This window comes from Mastigoproctus giganteus, chromosome 9 (assembly GCF_048544385.1).
Source record: "Mastigoproctus giganteus isolate SK-2022 chromosome 9, ASM4854438v1, whole genome shotgun sequence".
Lineage (NCBI taxonomy): Eukaryota > Metazoa > Arthropoda > Arachnida > Uropygi > Thelyphonidae > Mastigoproctus > Mastigoproctus giganteus.
The window spans coordinates 224,590,212-224,609,382 of NC_143583.1; the positions used below are offsets into that span (position 1 = coordinate 224,590,212).

Below are 19,171 nucleotides of genomic sequence, written 5' to 3' on the forward strand. Positions count from 1 at the left end.
ACGAACGGAGGGGTGAAATGGGAGTGGGGTTTTTTTTTTTTTTTTTTTGGCTGATGCTGAATAAGCTTGCTTTCTTGCATCATATGCCTCTACTAATGCTAATGCTAATTTCAAGGGGATCCTAACATCATAATTAAAATTTTTTTTTGCAGGTTGAATTTCGATTCGTCAGAAAAGATGACTGTGTCCCATTGCTCTTTTGTCCATAAAATATGCGTTTAGCCCAAGCAAGTCGCTTCTTCCTCATTTGTTGTGTAAACAAAGCTTCTTGGGCTGATAGGCATGCAGACCATATTCCGAAAGCCGTCTTTGGATAATTCGTGCACTTATTATTATTAGCCATATGGTGCAAATAATAATTTTTTGGCACCAGCCAAAAAAAATTCCCGAGTTATCCACTTGTTTCAACACCATGTCAAAGTCCAGTTTTAGATCATGAGCACAAGAACTGCGATTACGAAGGCATAGCCATTTTAAATATCGATCTTGGGAAGATTTATTCAGTCTCTTACGGCCTGATCCAGGTCTTCTCTTCTCTTCACAACAGGGATACTGTTGACTGGTGGCAGCCTATTTTATCAGCGATAGCATGCATAGAAAGCCCTTCCTGGGTCAGAGCAACAGCTACACTTTTTTTTTGTCTTGGTGTCAACTGAAACTATGGAGCCATGCTTACACCTCCGCAAAATAGGATGCTAATGAGCGTGTACACCCTTCCAACGCCACAGTTATAGAAACGGCTGATGCAATTACTGTCTGGTGCAACAGAAGCATTATCTGACACAATACCTTTGCTTTGCAACAAACAAAATGACAGTAATCAAACAATATATGTTATACATTTCACTTGAAATGTTACTTTATTTTTAAGGTGATGCAGTTTTTTTGTCCGCTACTGTACGTTCATCCGAAAAATATTCTTGGTATGAACTTGATGATGTGCAGTCCCCCTCCACATCGACCTAAAAACAACATTTTGTTCAATATTTTTTTAGCTCTTTCAGAACAAAATTTCTTTTACTCGTCCAGTTTTAGTATTAGATTGTTTCCTTAGTTAAAAAAAAAAAACACACACACACACAAGAAACAGATAATAACATACAATAATATCATAACGGAAAGTTTTGTTTTTTTTCTCCACCATTGTAACAGGATGTTGAGCCCGCACACGGCATGCTCTTGCCCGAGGGCGATGTGTTCAATGCCGAGAGGTGGCTTCTCTATGTGACAATGACAAAATCACAGGTCCTGATAAAGCTATCTGTTTTTGTGATCCATCCCTGGTTCGTGAGAAAGTGAGATACATCTAGTTGTTTTTCTATAATGCGTTCTTTTTTTTTGTTTGTTTTCTTTGTAAAGTATATTTATTTGCTACATTACTGATTTCATTAAAACACGATATTACATATCTCGAATGGAATAAATCGCTAACGAAAGAAAGGTGGAAAAATTGTGAAGATATAATTATTAATTTGTTCCCAGATAATCGTTGTTACTTTTATGTTTTTAAAATCCTCTATATTGCCTGTATAGAGAAACTTTATGATATTAAAATTATGTTACCTTTTTAGCGTCGTACCAAATTGTTTCTGTTTGCTGCCGTTGTAAGCGTTCTCTTCGCCGATTGTCGCTCTTAACGATATACGAATGACACCAAGGGAATGTGCAAGAAATTTTATTTTTATTTTCAGTTATGTAACTTCAAAAACGTGTATATAGAGAGATGTGCCCGAAATAAGATGGTCTGTTAAAAAGCTTTTCCCGCGATATTATTATCATTAGTCATATGGTGCAAGGAGGCCTGAGGCTTATGCTGCACCAGCCGAAAGAAAATTTTGGAATTACTGAGAGAGAGAGAGTGTGTGTGTGTGTGTGTGTGTGTGAGTGAGAGAGAGAGAGTGTGAGAGAGAGTGAGTCAGAAGTAGAAGGGAATCACCAAGAAAGATAAGAATGATGATATCCAACTCAGGACCCTGGGTATGCCAAGTCACATATTCATCAGATGTGAGCTACTGGGGTTATGCTGGAAAACATTGAATTACGGAATGATATGATGAAATTACGTTGTAGTACTGAATTGTTTTTTGAACGGTGAAGAGTGAAAATTATTTCTAAAAAATTATTGATTGATAATTTGCATGTCGATGTCGCTAATCCTTTTTTGTATCTATATGATAAATGACAAAAAAATGTATATTATGAAAATAAATTCATACTAGTTAAGAACTGTCATTTAAATGGCCCATTTCTAAAGAATTATTGTTATTTGCATGTTTGTGTGTAAATATTTTGCAGTTAGGTGATAATGGGGGATGGGTGGGGAGTCTTTTGTATGTGTTTTAGCATTAGCATTAGTAGAGGCATATGATGAAAGAAAGCAAGCTTATGCAACATCAGTCAAAAAAAAAACAAAAAAAAAAACAATAAAAAAACACTTCCGTTCGTTCGAAATATAGGCGCCTCTGTAGCCAGGTGGGAAAGAGCAGCAGTGCATAGCACACACTTCTTGATTAGACCAGGGTTCGAGCCCGTCACCACCAAATACGGAGGATGCGGAAAGGTCAGGGAATGACCACCGCATATCCCGGAGCAATATGGCCTTAGTTGCTAATGCTCCTAAAAACCAAATAAACAAACAAACAAACAATCGTTCGAAATACTGACCAGCTGAGCCTTAAATTTATTTAGGCTATCAACTTCCACAACAAGGGATGGAAGTCTGTTCCACCAACCAACTACCCGCTGGCTAAAGGCAAATTTCCACACATCTATCCTACATCTGTCTTTCCTCAATCTGAATTTATGCCCTTTCAGGTGATTATTCTGAGCAAGAAGAAGAATCTCATCGGCATTGAGCATGCACAAACCATTCAAGGCTTTATACGCCTCTATCAGGTCACCTCGCCGGTGCCTAGTCTCCAGACACTAATTTGCAAAACTTAAGCTTTTCTTGGTAAGAGCAACCCTTTATTCCATTCTTTTGTAATTTGTAATCTTTGTGTCGTGCATTTCTAATATTCTTTGGTCAAGGAACCAATTTCGAATTTTATTAGAAACATTGAACTTTTCAGAGTGGAGTAGGTTTGAAAGGAGTAGGCTTGGCAAAAAAAAACCAACTTTTCTTTTTGATATACCATGAATTATGAGCACAGCATAATCCAACCTAACCACAAATATATATATATATATATATATATATATTTTTTTTTTTTTTTTTTTGTGATTGGTGTTTAACAGACACGAGGCAAGCAAAAGTGGCTCTTATTTTCTAGCCATCCCCACGTGGCATCTAGGAGATGCTAGCAATAGGTCTAACCTTTCTGTAGAGCCATAATTTCACTGGCAAGAACAGCTAATAGAAATAAAGACATTAATGTTGCATCTGTGAGACGTCACACAAGCATATGTGTTTCAATCCGGAGATCAGTGACCCTGAAAATTGTACCTGCTGAGATCCTGAGCCAAGTCATAGTTTTGATAACATATTATGCATGGATACTGTAATTTTTTGCAGATCTCATAGCACTGCATGCAGTGGCGGATTACCCATTAAGGCAATGAGGCACGTACCTAGGAGCCCAAGGCTTTGGGGCTCCCAAGCAAGGATATTTTCCTATAGTGTTCTAAAATAGATTAATGTTTTGAGTAAACATCATAAAAATCTTGATTAATTTAAGCGAAAATTTAAGCAAAAAATTCAAAAGTACAAAATTTCATTTATTTGCCACCTAACTTTTATTTATTTTTTATTATTTTTTTTATTATTATTTTTTGGGGGGCCTTCAAATATAATTTGCCTAGGGGCCCCAACTATCCTTAATCTGCCACTGACTGCATGTGTAATTTGTGACAAAGCATGACAAGAGTAACGTGATCCAAAAAGATAGTTTTATTGTAACAGTACAAATACTTGTATTGTTGCACTCATACTGTTCAACAGATGACTACAATCAAATGGGTAATTAGGCTATTGGCCTAGCCTCTTCCAATCGGTGATTTTGTAGAGTAAGCAGCGGGAGTGTGTATCCTATTTATCACTAACATTGTTTCGGTAGAGTAAGTAGCGTGTGTGAGCATAAATTACATTGTTCATGATTTTGGTTCTAGCTGTTCGTAATTTAGTAGGTGTCAAAGATGTTTACACAAAAGCATCTTTCGTGCATACAGGGCACACGTGATTTTTTTTTTTTTTTTTGCTGTTGCTATATAATCTTGTTTTCTTGCATCATTTGCCATTACTACTACCCCTATATCCAGTTCATAGTGAGTCCCCTTGTATCCAAAGATGCCCTCATAATTATGGCTGAAGGTTTGTTTACCTCCTTTGCACCTCCCTTTATATAATTGGATCGATCACATCCACCCTAGGTGCATTTTTTTTATGTTTAGCTTCAAAAGTTTCTCTTCCACTTTCTTATCTCTTATCACAAAATCATTTAGCTCCCTGTTAAGAGTTTGATAAACTTCTGGAATCATCTTCCCTAAAGAATTCCTTGTGTGCTAAGAGCATAAACTCTTCCCCTCCTGTTTCTGTCCTATCTGTACAAATTGTACCCCCATATTCAAATTTTGCATCACTTATGTGTGTGTCTCAAATATCCCTACATTCTCTGCATTTGATGACATAATCGGTAATTAATTCATCGAATTTATTTACTATGCTCCTAGCATTAGTGTAATTATACATGCATGTGTTCTTACTCTTGGTTACTCTAACACATCTCATTTATTCAGTTGTTCCATGATGACCTACTATAGTGTAACCTCTGACACCTCTCTCTCCAGCCTTCTACATGTTTCAATAGAAGTGCAAGAATCACTTTCAGCTCTGTTTGCTGCTGCAGTTTAATTTATTAGTCTGTGTATTCCCTCAAAGCTAGCAAGTTTTTGTTTTTTATTTGTGTTTATTTGATAAATTAGGGGAAACCACAAGTGGCAGTGTTAGGTGTGTTACAAAACTGTCACTTGGGGTTTCATCTGCTTTATTAAATAAACACAAATAATAACTGCTCTACTAATTTTAAACAAAAAGATAATGAAAAGCATAATTTTTAAATAAAAAAATGCCTACTTTACACCATTTTAAATAATTGTGTCTACTTGGTTGTTGACTTTGTGATTGATGACATTTCATGAATTTCAGTATGTGCAGCTTCATCACTAATACGAACACTGGCATTTTTTTTTTTTAAACTTGTCAAAGAAAAACTTTGGCTGGCTGCAAACACCTCCATCAGTTCTATGTTTCTTCCATAATAATGACCTGACTGAGTAATGTATGACACTGTCAAGTTGTCCATCCACACACATGTACAAAGGGTACTAGGAAAGTTTTGCAATACAGCTTTGTTTATTTAATTTTTTCAAAGTAATTTCCTCTACATTCAATACACCTCTCCATCCTCCGAAACCAATCTTTAAACCAGTTCTGCCAAGTTTCACTAGGGAGTAAAGCGCACTCGTTGTCCCAAGCATTAGCATTAGCATTAGCATTAGTAGAGGCATTTGATGCAAGAAAGCAAGCTTATGCAGCATCAGCCAAAAAAAAAAAAAAAAAAAAAAAAAAGTAACATAAATAAATAAAAATAACCACTTCCACTTCACCCCTCTGTTCGTTCGAAATACCTGTCCAGCTGAGCCTTAAACTTATTTAGGCTATCAACTTCCACGACAAGGGATGGAAGTCTGTTCCACCCACCAACCACCCGCTGGCTAAAGGCAAATTTCCGCACATCTATCCTACATCTGTCTTTCCTCAATTTGAATTTATGCCCTCTCAGGTGATTTTTCTGAGCTAGAGGAAGAATCCCATCAGCATTGAGCATGCTCAAACCATTCAAGGCTTTGTACACCTCTATCAGATCACCCCGCTGGTGCCTAGTTTCCAGACACTGTAATTTGCAAAACTTAAGCCTTTCTTCGTAAGAGAACCCCTTTGTCCCATTCACCAATCTAGTTGCCCTTCTCTGTACTCGTTCCAGCAGCTCTACATCCTTCCTGAAATGAGGCCTCCAGGCCTGTATACAGTACTCTAGGTGTGGCCTGACCATTGCCTTATACAAGGGAATAATCACCTCCTTATCCCTGCTAGAAAAATTTCTATATATCATTGACAATACACCATGAGCTACTCTTGCAGCTCGTCTGCACTGCTCAGAGAACTTCATATCTGCCTGCACCACCACCCCCAGGTCCCTTTCATTCTCTACCACTGTCAGTGTAGTACCACAGAGTTGATACGTTGCTCTGGGGTTGCTGTTTCCCATATGTAGTACTTTACATTTGTCAATGTTAAACTTCATTTGCCACCTCGAAGCCCATCTGCTCAACCTTTCCAAATCCTGTTGCAGCAGCATAGTGTCAGTAGTGTCCTTGACAACCCTGCCAACCTTTGTATCGTCTGCAAACTTGGACATTAAGCCTGATATACCATCATCAATATCATTTATAAATACAGAAAACAATAAAGGCCCCAATACTGAACCCTGAGGGACTCCACTAATAACATTAGTCCACGATGAGCAGTGTCCATTGATTACCACTCTCTGTCTTCTCCCCCTCAACCACCCCTTTATCCATAGCAGCAACTTGCCTCCAATGCCACACTGCTCCAATTTGTGCAGCAGTCTTCCATGTGCAACAGTATCAAAAGCCTTTCTAAGATCCAAGTATATAATATCAAAGTTATTCCCTGCATCCAGTTCTTTTGTGACTGCATCATAGTATCCAATCAAATTGGTCAGGCAAGACTTCCCCTTAACAAAACCATGCTGTGTCCTAGCTATAACTGAAGTCTTGTCTAGATGATCCTGCAGTGCTTCTTTCACCAGTGCCTCCATTAATTTTCCGGGAACAGAAGTTAAACTCACAGGTCTATAATTACTTGTGTCAGCCTTTGATCCCCCTTTGTGAATTGGGGTCACATTTGCACATCTCCAGTCAATGGGTACCTCCCCTGAGTCCAAGGAAGCTCTCATAATTATGGCTAAGGGTTTGCTTACCTCCTTTGCTGCCTCCTTTAATATAACTGGATAGATCCCATCCACCCCAGGTGCCTTTCTTGTGTTTATCTTCAACAATTTCTCCTCCACTTTGCTCTCAGTTATTACAAGATTCTCTAGCTTACTGCTAGAGTTGAATACACCTCTGGCATTCCCCTCGCTGAATAACTCCTCATGTGTGAATGTCGATGCAAAATATTCATTTAGTTTGTTAGCTACCCGAGCAGGGTCATCAACAGTTGACCCATCGATCTCAAGTGGACCAATCTGATTCATCCCCTTCCTTCTAGAGTTTACATAAGTAAAGAACTCTTTGCTGTTTTTCTTCGCATCCCTTGCCAAGGATCTCTCGTAATCTGCCTTCGCCTGCCTAACCTCCTTTGTAACTTGGTTACAGATCAACTTGTATCTATCATAGGCATCCGTGTCACGTGTTAATTTGTATGTATCCCATGCATTTTTCTTCTCTGCCATATGCCTCATTAGTTCATCTGACAACCATTTAGGCCTAAACCTTGAACAATATTTCTTAGTTGGTATGTAAAGCCTAGTAGCTTCCACGATAAGTTCTTTGAATGCTTCCCATTTTGAATTTGCTGTTGGCAATATCATCAGTTGATCCCACTGTATAGAATTTAAATACTGTCTCAGTCCATTGTAGTCGCCTTTACGAAAGCAATACCCCTTCCCTTTACCCCTAATGGTAGTTACCTCTTTGAGTAACTCCCACTTCAGCACACTGTGATCACTGCCACCAAGTGGTTCATTTATCTGCAGATTCTGAATGCATGAAGAATCACTACTGATAATCAAATCAAGAGTATTACTCCCTCTAGTTGCCTCCCGAACATGCTGATGTAGAAAACAATCATCCAATAAATCCACAAAAGCCTTGCTACTGTGTGAGTGACCAGCCCCCAAATTCCAGTCAATATCTGGGAAATTAAAATCCCCCATTATAAGACTCTCTGATTTACTGGCCCACTCTATTTCTCCGAACAGTTTCTTATTATACTCATCAGAGTCATTAGGCCTATAGCACACTCCTACTCTCAATTTTGATCTCCCAATGCTTATGTCACACCAAACTGACTCGACACTGCACTGTCCAGCGATGTCGACTGGCTTCACTTCCTTGGATTTTATGTGTTTCTTAATTAATAGCATAACCCCTCCTCCCTTCCTATCCTGTCTATCCTTTCTGTACACATTGTACTCCCCAAATTCCAGTTCTGCATTTCTTATATCTGTGTGACACCACGTCTCTGAAATCCCCACAATATCTGCCTTTGATGTTTTGAGCAATATCTCAAATTCATCAAATTTATTTACTAAACTCCTAGCATTGGTGTACACACAAGTATACATGCACCTGTTCTTTTTCTTAGCTACCCTAACACAACCCATGTGTTTACTTGTACCCCAATGATTCCCAGCAGTCTCTGAAATATCCTGCATCTTATTTTCCAGGCTGCGGCTCATTCCAATAGAAGCAGTGCAAGAATCACTTTCACCTCTGCCAGTGGCTACTGTTAATCTATTAGTCCTTGTATCCCCCCAATCTAGCAGTTTTCCGACCCACCTAACATTGCCTCGATAGCATCAGCAAACATTCTTGCACCCTTTCTATTTAAGTGTATCCCATCCCTGTAGAAGCAGTCTCTCCTGTTAACAAGTACAGACCAGGCTGAAAAAAATTCTACCCCTTGAGCCCTGCACAATCTTTCCAGGGCCGAATTGATTGACAGGGCTCTCATCATATACTCCCTCCTATCGTGTCTGGGCAGAATTGCAGACACTTTCAATTTCAACCCTAATTCACGGCTTTTTTTCATCAGTGACCTGTACTTGTCAAGTAATTCCGCCGGTCTCCTACTCTTAATGTCATTAGTGCCAACGTGTACAACTATATCACCTTTTGTGCCCTTAAAAGATGATATCCGCTCTACAACGTCATCAACTTTTGCCCCTGGCAGACATACCCTGGTCCTATTCCACCTATCCTTTTTACAAAGCATGTTTCCCGTTTCCCTGACAATAGAGTCACCAACAACTACTAGTTCCTTTGGGACCAGCGCATTCTGCCTTGGGGGTTGCCGCTGTGTTCCGCGATGACCAAGTGCAAGCTCTGGCATTGGTGTGGGCAGCTGAGAGCTTGATGGGCCCCTCACTTGTAATCCTTCGAGGGCATCCACCCTATCCTTCAAGCTCTCATATAGGCCCATAACAACGCTGAGTTGTCGCCTTATCTCCTTACACTCCTTGCATCGCACACACACAAAGACATCCCCCATGGCAGTATCATGTCCCATACTTGACTGCTCCGCAAACATCAAGCAAATAGTGCATCTTACAAGGCTGTGATTCAGAGGACAACTGCCCCCCTCAGTTCTCCCCTGGGCCACAGCATTCCCATTAGCTTGAGCCCTTTGCTTTGCTGCTCTGGTTTGAGTCATGATTTAGATTTACTTTCAATAAAATTTCAATTTCTGTACAAAATTAAATCCTAAACTTGTATCCAAACACAGTTATAACGCTATATTTATGTTTCAGTAACGAGTGTTATCTACGGAATATTTACGTTTCAGTAACGAGTGTTATCTACGAAATATTTACGTTTCAGTAACGAGTGTTATCTGCGAAATCCCTTTATATAACTTTCGTATCAAGTTATGTATTAATTATTTGTTTTTACTAATTATTTATGTTACGTAACCTAAGTGGTTATATGTATAATTAATTATGTTAAATAAAATTAATTATATTACGTTTGTAATCTAAGTCGTTATATGTATTTATTTAAACGTACAATTTAACTGCTAACGAAGTTCAACTAACGCTATCTAGTACGGTATATCGTATCACAAAGGCGGGAAAATTACGAACGGTTAGCGGAGTTGAAACAGGTGGAAACCTTTACCGATACTTTTATGCAATTACAAGGCCGAGTAAAGAATAAATACACCAAATTAATCAGAAAATCACAAAATAATGTTATACTACTAAATTTAAATCAAAAGTTTTAGAAAAACAATAATTTCAAATCAATAATTAACAAAAATCCACTTAGCGGCTTTGAAAACGACCGTCTCTAGTAGCCTCGTCAGCAACCACTCTAGTAGCCTCGTCTCTAGTAGACCGTCTCCCGTAGAAGGTCCTCATCACTGGAAAACCGCCTCCCTTTTAGCTTCATTTTAACATGCGGGAACAGTGCAAAGTCGCAGGGAGCAAGGTTTGGACTGTAGGGAGGGTGCTCGAGAAGTTTCAGTCCTGTCGTGGTCAAATATTCGGTGCAGGCTTTGGCGCGGTGAGCTGCAGCATTATCGTGATGGAGGTACCAGGTGTCCATTCTTGACTTTGGCTGCAGGTTCTTCATAGATCCAATGACTTTAGGCAGGCATTGTTCAGTATACCACTTAGCTGTGACTGTCTTCTGCGTGTCCAAAACGACACGTTCCACAATTCCACTCGATTTGAAAAATACAGCTATCATTTTCTTCTTTACAGATCGGGATTTTCTGACAATTATGGGTGTGTCCTCATCATCAAAGACCCAAACTTTGTTTTGAGCCTTGGTTGGCAGATTGTAATAGTACAGCCAAGTCTCGTCACCTGTCACGATGTTGTTCACATACCGAGATTGTCCTTTATCAAACATTTTTAACATCTCCCGGCACCAAGTCACACGTCGTGTCATCTGCTCTTCAGTCAGTTGATGCGGCACCCAGAGAGAACAAAGTTTCTTCACGTGCAAATGATCTTGCAGAATCGAACGAATTGCTGGTGCATTTAGGCTCAAAGTATCCGCTATCTGTTGGTAGGTCACTTGCCTGTTTTCGTCAAGCATTTTCCTCACAGCAGTAACGTTTTCCTCTGTAACTGACGTTCGTGGCCTTCCCGGCCTCTCAGAATCCTCCAGAGTGAAATTTCCCCTTTGGAATTCTCTATACCACCTGAATATCGCTGTATGATGTGGACAATCATCATCTAGTGCAAGAGTCATTTCTTCTAAGCACTGGTCTGTGGTTAAACCACTCACGAAATTATACCGCAAAACTGTCCTTATCTCATTTCGTGACCACGATGCCATCGCAAGCACTTTACACTCTCACTACTAATGAATAACTGAGCCCATCAACTTGGCGCGGCGGCTACTATGCACATATGAACATGTCTCAACAAGCAGCTTCCGGTGATTCATTGTTGCGTCATATTGCAAAACTTTCCTAGTACCCTTTGTATAACATGTCCGTTAAATAGTTTTAACTTGGAAAAAAGAACTTCCCACATCGCCTGGTCATCCTCTCCAGTAGTTTTAGTTCTTCCTTGAATTTATTCAAACTATCCACTTCCACAACAACAGTTGGAAATTTGTGCCAACAATTTACCACTTGCTGGCTGAGGGAAAACTTCTACCCATCTATCATCCAACCATCCTTCCTTAGTTTGAATTTATTACCCCTCATATGTGTATAGCAAGAGGATGTCATCAGCATTGAGCTTGTGCAATCCATTCAAAGCCTTAAACACCTCAATCAGATTACCTTGCAGGTGCCTAGTCTTCAGATGCTACAATTTTCAGAACTGAAGCCTTTCTTGATAAGACTACCCTTTTGCTCTCCTCACCAATCTCATTGCTCTTCTCTGCACCCATTCCAGTCGATCTACATTTCTAAAGTGAGATCTCAGACCTGTATTCAGTACTCGAATGCAGCCTAAAAATTACCTTGTATAATATGATAATCATCTCCTTATCATTGTGAACAGTTCCTGTATATCATTGGCAAGTGATATACAGCAACTGTATACCACATGATCTGTCATGGCAGTCTGTCTGTACTACTCAGAGATCTTCATATCTGACTGCACAATTATCCCAGTCTTTTTCATCATCTGCTATTCTGCGTGTAGTACTACACAGTTGGTATGTTAATGTGGGATTACTACTACCCATATGCAGTACCTTGCATTTGTCAGTGTCAAACTTCAGTTGCCATTTCTCAGCCTAACTGCCTAATTTTTCTAAAGCTTGTTGCACAGTTGTAGATACACCAATGCTTTGTTTCTCTGATTGATTTAAAATTGTCTTTGAAAGGTAGACTTTGATGTCTTCAGTGAGTGGTCCATTTTCAGATTTATTCTTTCTTGACTCTTGCTGTGTTATTATTTGCATTCTTGCATTCAAAATAACTAAATACTAATTAACCTTACAAGTTGGTCATAATGTTGAGAGAGCGAGATCAACGAATTTACCTCAGTGATTCACTAATGAAAAATGTAAACAGATTTGATTATAGGAATCTTGCTGTATTTATGTTTGTATTTTTGTCAGTTGTTTTGTGATGTTTTATTTTTTCCCCCCATTTTTAGAATAAAATGGTCTCCAGAACAGACACTATTATAAAGGGGATTCAATGCCAGAGGCTTGATTATTAGAAGTTTAATGTTTCTATTGTTTTGATTGCATTTTGGTTTTTCAGTTCAAAGAAATGAACGAAGGAAGAAATGAAAAGAAGATGAATCTTCTCTTACTATATGAGCTAGAAGTGTATTTCTCATTCAGTGACAATACAAAAACTGCTTTCACCAAGACTCCAGTAAAGAGTATTCTGTTCATCATTTATTTGCTCAGTTATTAGTACAGAATGGCATGCACAAAGCTAAGAAGAATGCTCGTGTGGATTGCATTTTCATGACTTTAAATCATTATTTTGTGTGATAAGGATTTTCAGATATTCCACATTCTTGGTATTTATTGTTATGTATGGCAATTCCAGAACAGAGCTTGTTCATAGCACTTGGTTCCAGAAAAAAACTTGATCATCTATGAACTGTGCTTTCCAACAGAGTTGAATTCCTGTACAAATTCAGAAAGAATGTTCTTTCTGAATTTTTTTCTTTTTTAGGCAGAGAATTTGTTTACGTGCCTTTCATCTTTATTGAACTTTGTAATTTTTTTGCTACTACTATAGCTTTTGTTAATCATGAAACACATTTTCTTTAATGTAATAGATTTAGTAATAGATGTAATAGAATGCAACTCCCCCCCCCCCCCGTTTTAAACAGATTTATAAAAGGTTATTGCCAAGTATACACAGATGAGCCAAAACATTATGACCAGTGAGTTGTTATGCAAATCGAAGCAACTACAGGTGAACTACAGCATTTGTGTGTAGGTCGGGACACGGTATAAAAGACACCTGATACTGAGCTCCATTAATCAGTGTTACTCTTGTTCTTCAGATGGGAAAGGCAGCGGACTTGAGCAAGTTTGACAAAGGCCAAATTGTAATGGCCAGAAAACTGGATCAGAGCATATCCGAAAGAGCACAGCTGGTGGGATGCTCACAGTCAGCCGTGGTTAGTACCTGCCGAAAGTGGTCCAAGGAAGAAAAACCCACGAACTGCCGGCGAGGTGTTGGATGACCATGGCTTATCAATGCTCGAAGTGAGCACAGGCTCTCCCGGATGGTATGTGGCAACAGAAAGGCGACTGTGGTGCAACTCACCAGTAACTGGAATGCTGCTGATGGGAGTAATGTGTCGCAACACACAGTACATCGATTGAACCCTGCTGAAAATGGGGCTGCGTAGCCACAGGCTGCTCTGAGTGCCCATGCTAACCATGGTTCATGGGCGACAGCGCCTACAATGGGCAAGTGAGCATCGAAACTGGACCTTGAGTGATCAGAAGAAGGTTGTCTGGTTTGATGAATCACGTTTCGTGTTGCACCATGTGGATGGCCAGGTACGTGTGCGTCGTTTACCTGGGGAAGTGATGACACCTGGATGCACCGTGCGACGAAAACAAGCTGGTGGCGACAGTGTCAAGCTTTGGGCAATGTTCTGCTGGGATACCCTGGGTCCAGTCATCCATGTGCCGGGCACTCTGACGTCTACCACCTACCTCAGTGGTTTTCAACCGGGTTGCCGCGGTACCTTAGGGTGCCACAACAATATTCCAGGGATGCCACGTAATTTGGATTTAAGTCACTAAAACTTATTATTTTTTTTAAAATTTATATGTTTATTTCATTATAAAACTGTGTACAATATCTTTTTAATTTTGTGGTGATCTATAATTGATGTTTACTTAGTACCTCTATATATAAAGAAAAAAATTATTATATACTGTATATATATAATTTGTATTATGAAATGTAATTTTTATAATTATATTATTGTAATAACTATCATATAACATATATATATTTTAATATTATATATATACAGAGAGAGAATCTGATCTAACAGGAAGAAAATTGAGTAGGGGTGCCGCAAAATAAAATAAATTACTTAGGGGTGTCGTTTTTAAAAAAAAAGGTTGAAAACCACTGACTTACCTAAATATCATTGCTGACCAGGTACACCCTTTTGTGGCAATGGTCTTCCCCTCTGGCGGTGCCATCTTTCAGCAGGATGATGTGCCACGCCACACCACCGGATTTTCTCAACTAGTTTGCGGAACATGAAGAAGACTTCCATGTATTGCCCTGGCCTCCAAATTCCTCAGACATCAATCCCATTGAGCATCTGTGGTTTGTGTTGGAACAGCAACTCCGATCTGTGGCATCTCAACCACGGACCTTACAGGAGTTAAGGGATCTGCTGGTTATATGTTGGTACCAGATACTAGAAGACTTGGCGAGGCATGGACGCTACATGCCTCGCCAAGTACGAGCTGTTTTGGCTGCACGTGGACGACCAACATCATGTTAGGTAGGTGGTCATAATGTTTTGGCTCATCGGTGTACATGGAATTTATATACCATATTTAGCAACTTTTATTTTATTCTATTGTTAAATGCATATTTTTGCTAATTTTTTTTTTTTTTTTCCTCCCTCTCTGGTAGTTGAAAGAAGAAACGGGAACTTATCATGTTTACTCTGTTATATGGGCTTTGGAAGTACATATTTCAGAAGGATGAATATTTTATTCTAATACTAGGATTGGACAATGCCGGAAAAACAGTAAGGATTGTGTGTGTGTGCGTGTGTGTAATGACAGAGAGAGAAAGGCAAGTGAAAGACAGAAAGAAAACGATAGAGACACAGAGAAAGATGAAGTGAAAAAAGAAAGGAGGGAAAGATATATATATTTATTATTTTTTTAAAGCACCAAAAATTGACTTTGATACCTGACAAATATAAACTTATTCAATTTATAACAAACGCATTGATAATATATAACCCTCACTAATACTAGTCCATCAACATGGATTTGATTTAACACATTTTGTAAAGCAGGGCTGGTTTTTGACTAATAGTTCAGTTCAGTACAGTATAGTTTCTCCACAATTTCTCCATGAACATCAGCATTAGTAGAGGCATTTGATGCAAGAAATCAAGCTTATGCAGCATCAGCCAAAAAAAAAAAAAAAAAATCACTTCCACTTCACACCTCTGTTCGTTCGAAATACCTGTCCAGCTGAGCCTTAAACTTATTTAGGCTATCAACTTCCACGACAAGGGATGGAAGTCTGTTCCACCAACCAACCACCCGCTGGCTAAAGGCAAATTTCCGCACGTCTATCCTACATCTGTCTTTCCTCAATTTGAATTTATGCCCTCTCAGGTGATTATTCTGAGCAAGAGGAAGAATCCCATCAGCATTGAGCATGAGCATGCTCAAACCATTCAAGGCTTTATACGCCTCTATCAGATCACCTTGCCGGTGCCTAGTCTCCAGACACTGTAATTTGCCAAACTTAAACCTTTCTTCATAAGAGCACCCCTTTGTTCCATTCACTAATCTTGTTACCCTTCAATGTACTTGTTCCAGCAGCTCTACATCCTTCTTGAAATGAGCACCTCCAGACCTGTATACAGTACTCTAGGTGTGGCCTGGCCATTGCCTTATTGCCTTACAAGGGAATAATCACCTCCTTATCCCTGCTAGAAAAATTCCTATATATTATTGACAATACACCATGACCTACTCTTGCAGCCCGTCTGCACTGCTCAGAGAACTTCATATCTGCCTGCACAACCACCCCCAGGTCCCTTTCATTCTCTACCACTGTCAGTGTAGTACCACAGAGTTGATACATTGCTCTGGGGTTGCTTTTTCCCATATATAGTACTTTACATTTGTCAATGTTAAACTTCATTTGCCACCTCTCAGCCCATCTGCTCAACCTTTTCAGATCCTGTTGCAGCAGCATAGTGTAAGTAGTGTCCTTGACAACCCTGCCAACCTTCGTATCGTCTGCAAACTTGGACATTAATCTTGATATACTATCATCAATATCATTTATAAATACAGAAAACAATAATGGACCCAACACTGAACCCTGAGGGGACTCCACTAATAACATTAGTCCACGATGAGCAGTGTCCATTGATTACCACTCTGTCTTCTCCCCCTCAACCATCCCTTTATCCATAGCAGCAATTTGTGTCCAATGCCACAATGCTCCAATTTGTGCAGCAGTCTTCCATGTGCAACTGTATCAAAAGTCTTTCTAAGACCCAAGTATATAATATCAAAGTTATTACCTGCATCCAGTTCTTTTGTGACTGCATCATAGTATCCAATCAAATTGGTTAGGCAAGACTTCTGCTTAACAAAATCATGCTGTGTCCCAGCTGTAACTGAAGTCTTGTCTAGATGATCCTGTAGTGCTTCTTTAACCAGTGCCTCCATTAATTTTCCTGGAACAGAAGTTAAACTCGCAGGTCTATAATTACTTGTGTCAGCCTTTGATCCTCCTTTGTGAATTGGGGTCACATTTGAACATCTGCAGTCTGTGGGTATCTCCCCTGAGTTCAAGGAAGCTCTCATAATTATGGCTAAGGGTTTGCTTACTTCCTTTGCTGCCTCCTTTAATATAAATGGATAGATCCCATCCACCTCAGGTGCCTTTCTTGTGTTTATCTTCAACAATTTCTCCTCCACTTTACTCTCAGTTATTACAAGATTCTCTAGCTTACTGCCAGAGTTGAATACACCTCTGGCATTCCCCTCGCTTAATAACTCCTTATGTGTGAATGTCGATGCAAAATATTCATTTAGTTTGTTAGCTACCTGAGCAGGATCATCAACAGTTGACCCATCGATATCAAGTGGAGCAATCTGATTCATCCCCTTCCTTCTAGAGTTTACATAAGTAAAGAACTCTTTGCTGTTTTTCTTTGCATCCCTTGCCCAAGATTTCTCGTAATCTGCCTTCGCCTGCCTAACCTCCTTTGTAACTTGGCTACAGATCAACTTGTATCTATCATAGGCTTCTGTGTCACGTGTTAATTTGTATGTATCCCATGCATTTTTCTTCTCTGCCATATGTCTCATTAGTTTATCTGACATCCATTTAGGCCTAAACCTTGAACAATACTTCTTAGTTGGTATGTAAAGCTTAGTAGCTTCCAAGATAAGTTCTTTGAATTCTTCCCATTTTGAATTTGCTGTTGGTAACATCATCAGTTGGTCCCACTGTATAGAATTTAAATACTGTCTCAGTCCATCGTAGTCGCCTTTACGAAAGCAATAACCCTTCCCTTTACCCCTAATGGTAACCTCTTTGAGTAAATCCCACTTCAGCACACTGTGATCACTGCCACCTAGTGGTTCATTTATCTGCAGATTCTTAATGCATGAAGAATCACTACTGATAATCAAATCAAGAGTATTACTCCCTCTATTTGCCTTCCGAACATGCCGACGTAGAAAACAATCATCCAATAAATCCACAAAAGCCTTGTTAGTGTGTGAGTGACCAGCCTCAAAAACCAGTCAATATCTGGGAAATTAAAATCCCCCATTATAAGACTCTCTGATTTACTGGCCCACTCTATTTCCCTGTACAGTTTCTTATTATACTCATCAGAGTCGTTAGGCCTATAGAACACTCCTACTCTCAATTTTGATGTCCCAATGCTTATGTCACACCAAACTGATTCGACACTGCACTGTCCAGCGATGCCGACTGGCTTCACTTCCTTGGATTTTATGTTTCTTAACTAATAGCATAGTCCCTCCTCCCTTCCTATCCTGTCTATCCTATCTGTAGATGTTGTACTCCCGAAATTCCAGTTCTGCATTCCTTATATCTGTGTGACACCATGTCTCTGATACCCCAACAATATCTGCCTTTGATGATTTGAGCAATACCTCAAATTCATCAAATTTATTTACTAAACTCCTAGCATTGGTGTACACATAAGTATACATGCACCTGTTTCTATTCTTAGCTACCCTAACACAACCCATGTGTTTACTTGTACTGCAATGACTCCCAGCGGTCTCTGAAATATCATGCATCTTGTTTTTCAGGCTTCTGCTCCTTCCAGTAGAAGCAGTGCAAGAATCTCTTTCACCTCTGCCAGTGGTTACTGTTAATCTATTAGTCTTTGTCTCCCCCCAAGGTTATTAGAAAGTGTAAGAAGAATTGTCCACAAGATGTGCTCTGTGAGCATCCTTTTTCAAAACAATCCATCTCATCAATAATAAACACTTGTTTTGATGTATTTTTTTTTTTTTTTTATATAGTGCTCAAGCTGCTTCACAACAGTTGGTTTGTAGGAGAAGTGGCTAGTTCATATATGGTTGCTGTAGAACAATTTCCAAAAATATAAAAAAAAAAAAAAAATTGAAAAAAAATACATCAAAGCAAGTATTTATTACTGATGAGATGGGATTGTTTCAGAAAACAATGCTCACAGAGTACATCTTAGTTTTAATAAAAGGCACAAAAATGTATGGTAGCAAAATGTCATGGCGGAGCAAGTGGTAACGTGAAGTTGAATTTCTTAAATCAGTTAATGGACAATTACATAATGAACTTAATGAATGCTGTAAGGCTGAAAATAATGATTTCAGGATTTTGTTAGTGTTTGACAATGCTCTAGGACAAGGGTGACCAATGAGTCGATTGTGGCTTTAATTTCGATCACGACGAATTTTAAATATGTAATCATCCCTCGATTTGCACAGTCAGATATACTACCAAAATTTTATATTGAGCAGCGGGTTTTGCTACCTGCACGTTATTATATTTTTTTTATGAAGCTTCAAAAATAGGAATGAAGAGCAGATTTTTAAAATTTAATTTTGTTTTTTTTTTTTTGCATGATTGAAGATTTCATTGAAGGAGAAACACATTTCACCATAATAACGTAAAATCCCACAGAATTCCAGCTGTCGGTATTATTGCAAATGCAATAAGATTGAG

The 19,171-nt window shown here is 39.1% G+C and overlaps 1 protein-coding gene across 7 annotated transcripts in view; it reads left to right on the forward strand.

Annotated features, from left to right (window-relative positions):
- Nucleotides 1-1,180: 1,180 nt before the first annotated feature.
- Nucleotides 1,181-19,171, forward strand: part of Arfrp1 (ADP-ribosylation factor related protein 1) — a 262,721-nt gene continuing 244,730 nt past the window's right edge. For 4 of the 7 annotated variants that reach the window (XM_090381339.1, XM_090381340.1, XM_090381337.1 and 1 more), the window contains exons 1-2: nt 1,181-1,295; nt 14,855-14,972. In XM_090381339.1, the coding sequence (XP_090237465.1) occupies nt 14,880-14,972 (93 nt within the window). In that variant the 5' untranslated portion in view covers nt 1,181-1,295; nt 14,855-14,879. Of the gene's footprint in view, nt 1,296-1,346; nt 1,442-1,947; nt 2,092-14,854; nt 14,973-19,171 lie in introns of those variants that run through there. The other 3 variants (XM_090381341.1, XM_090381342.1, XM_090381343.1) reach the window with 3 other exon arrangements.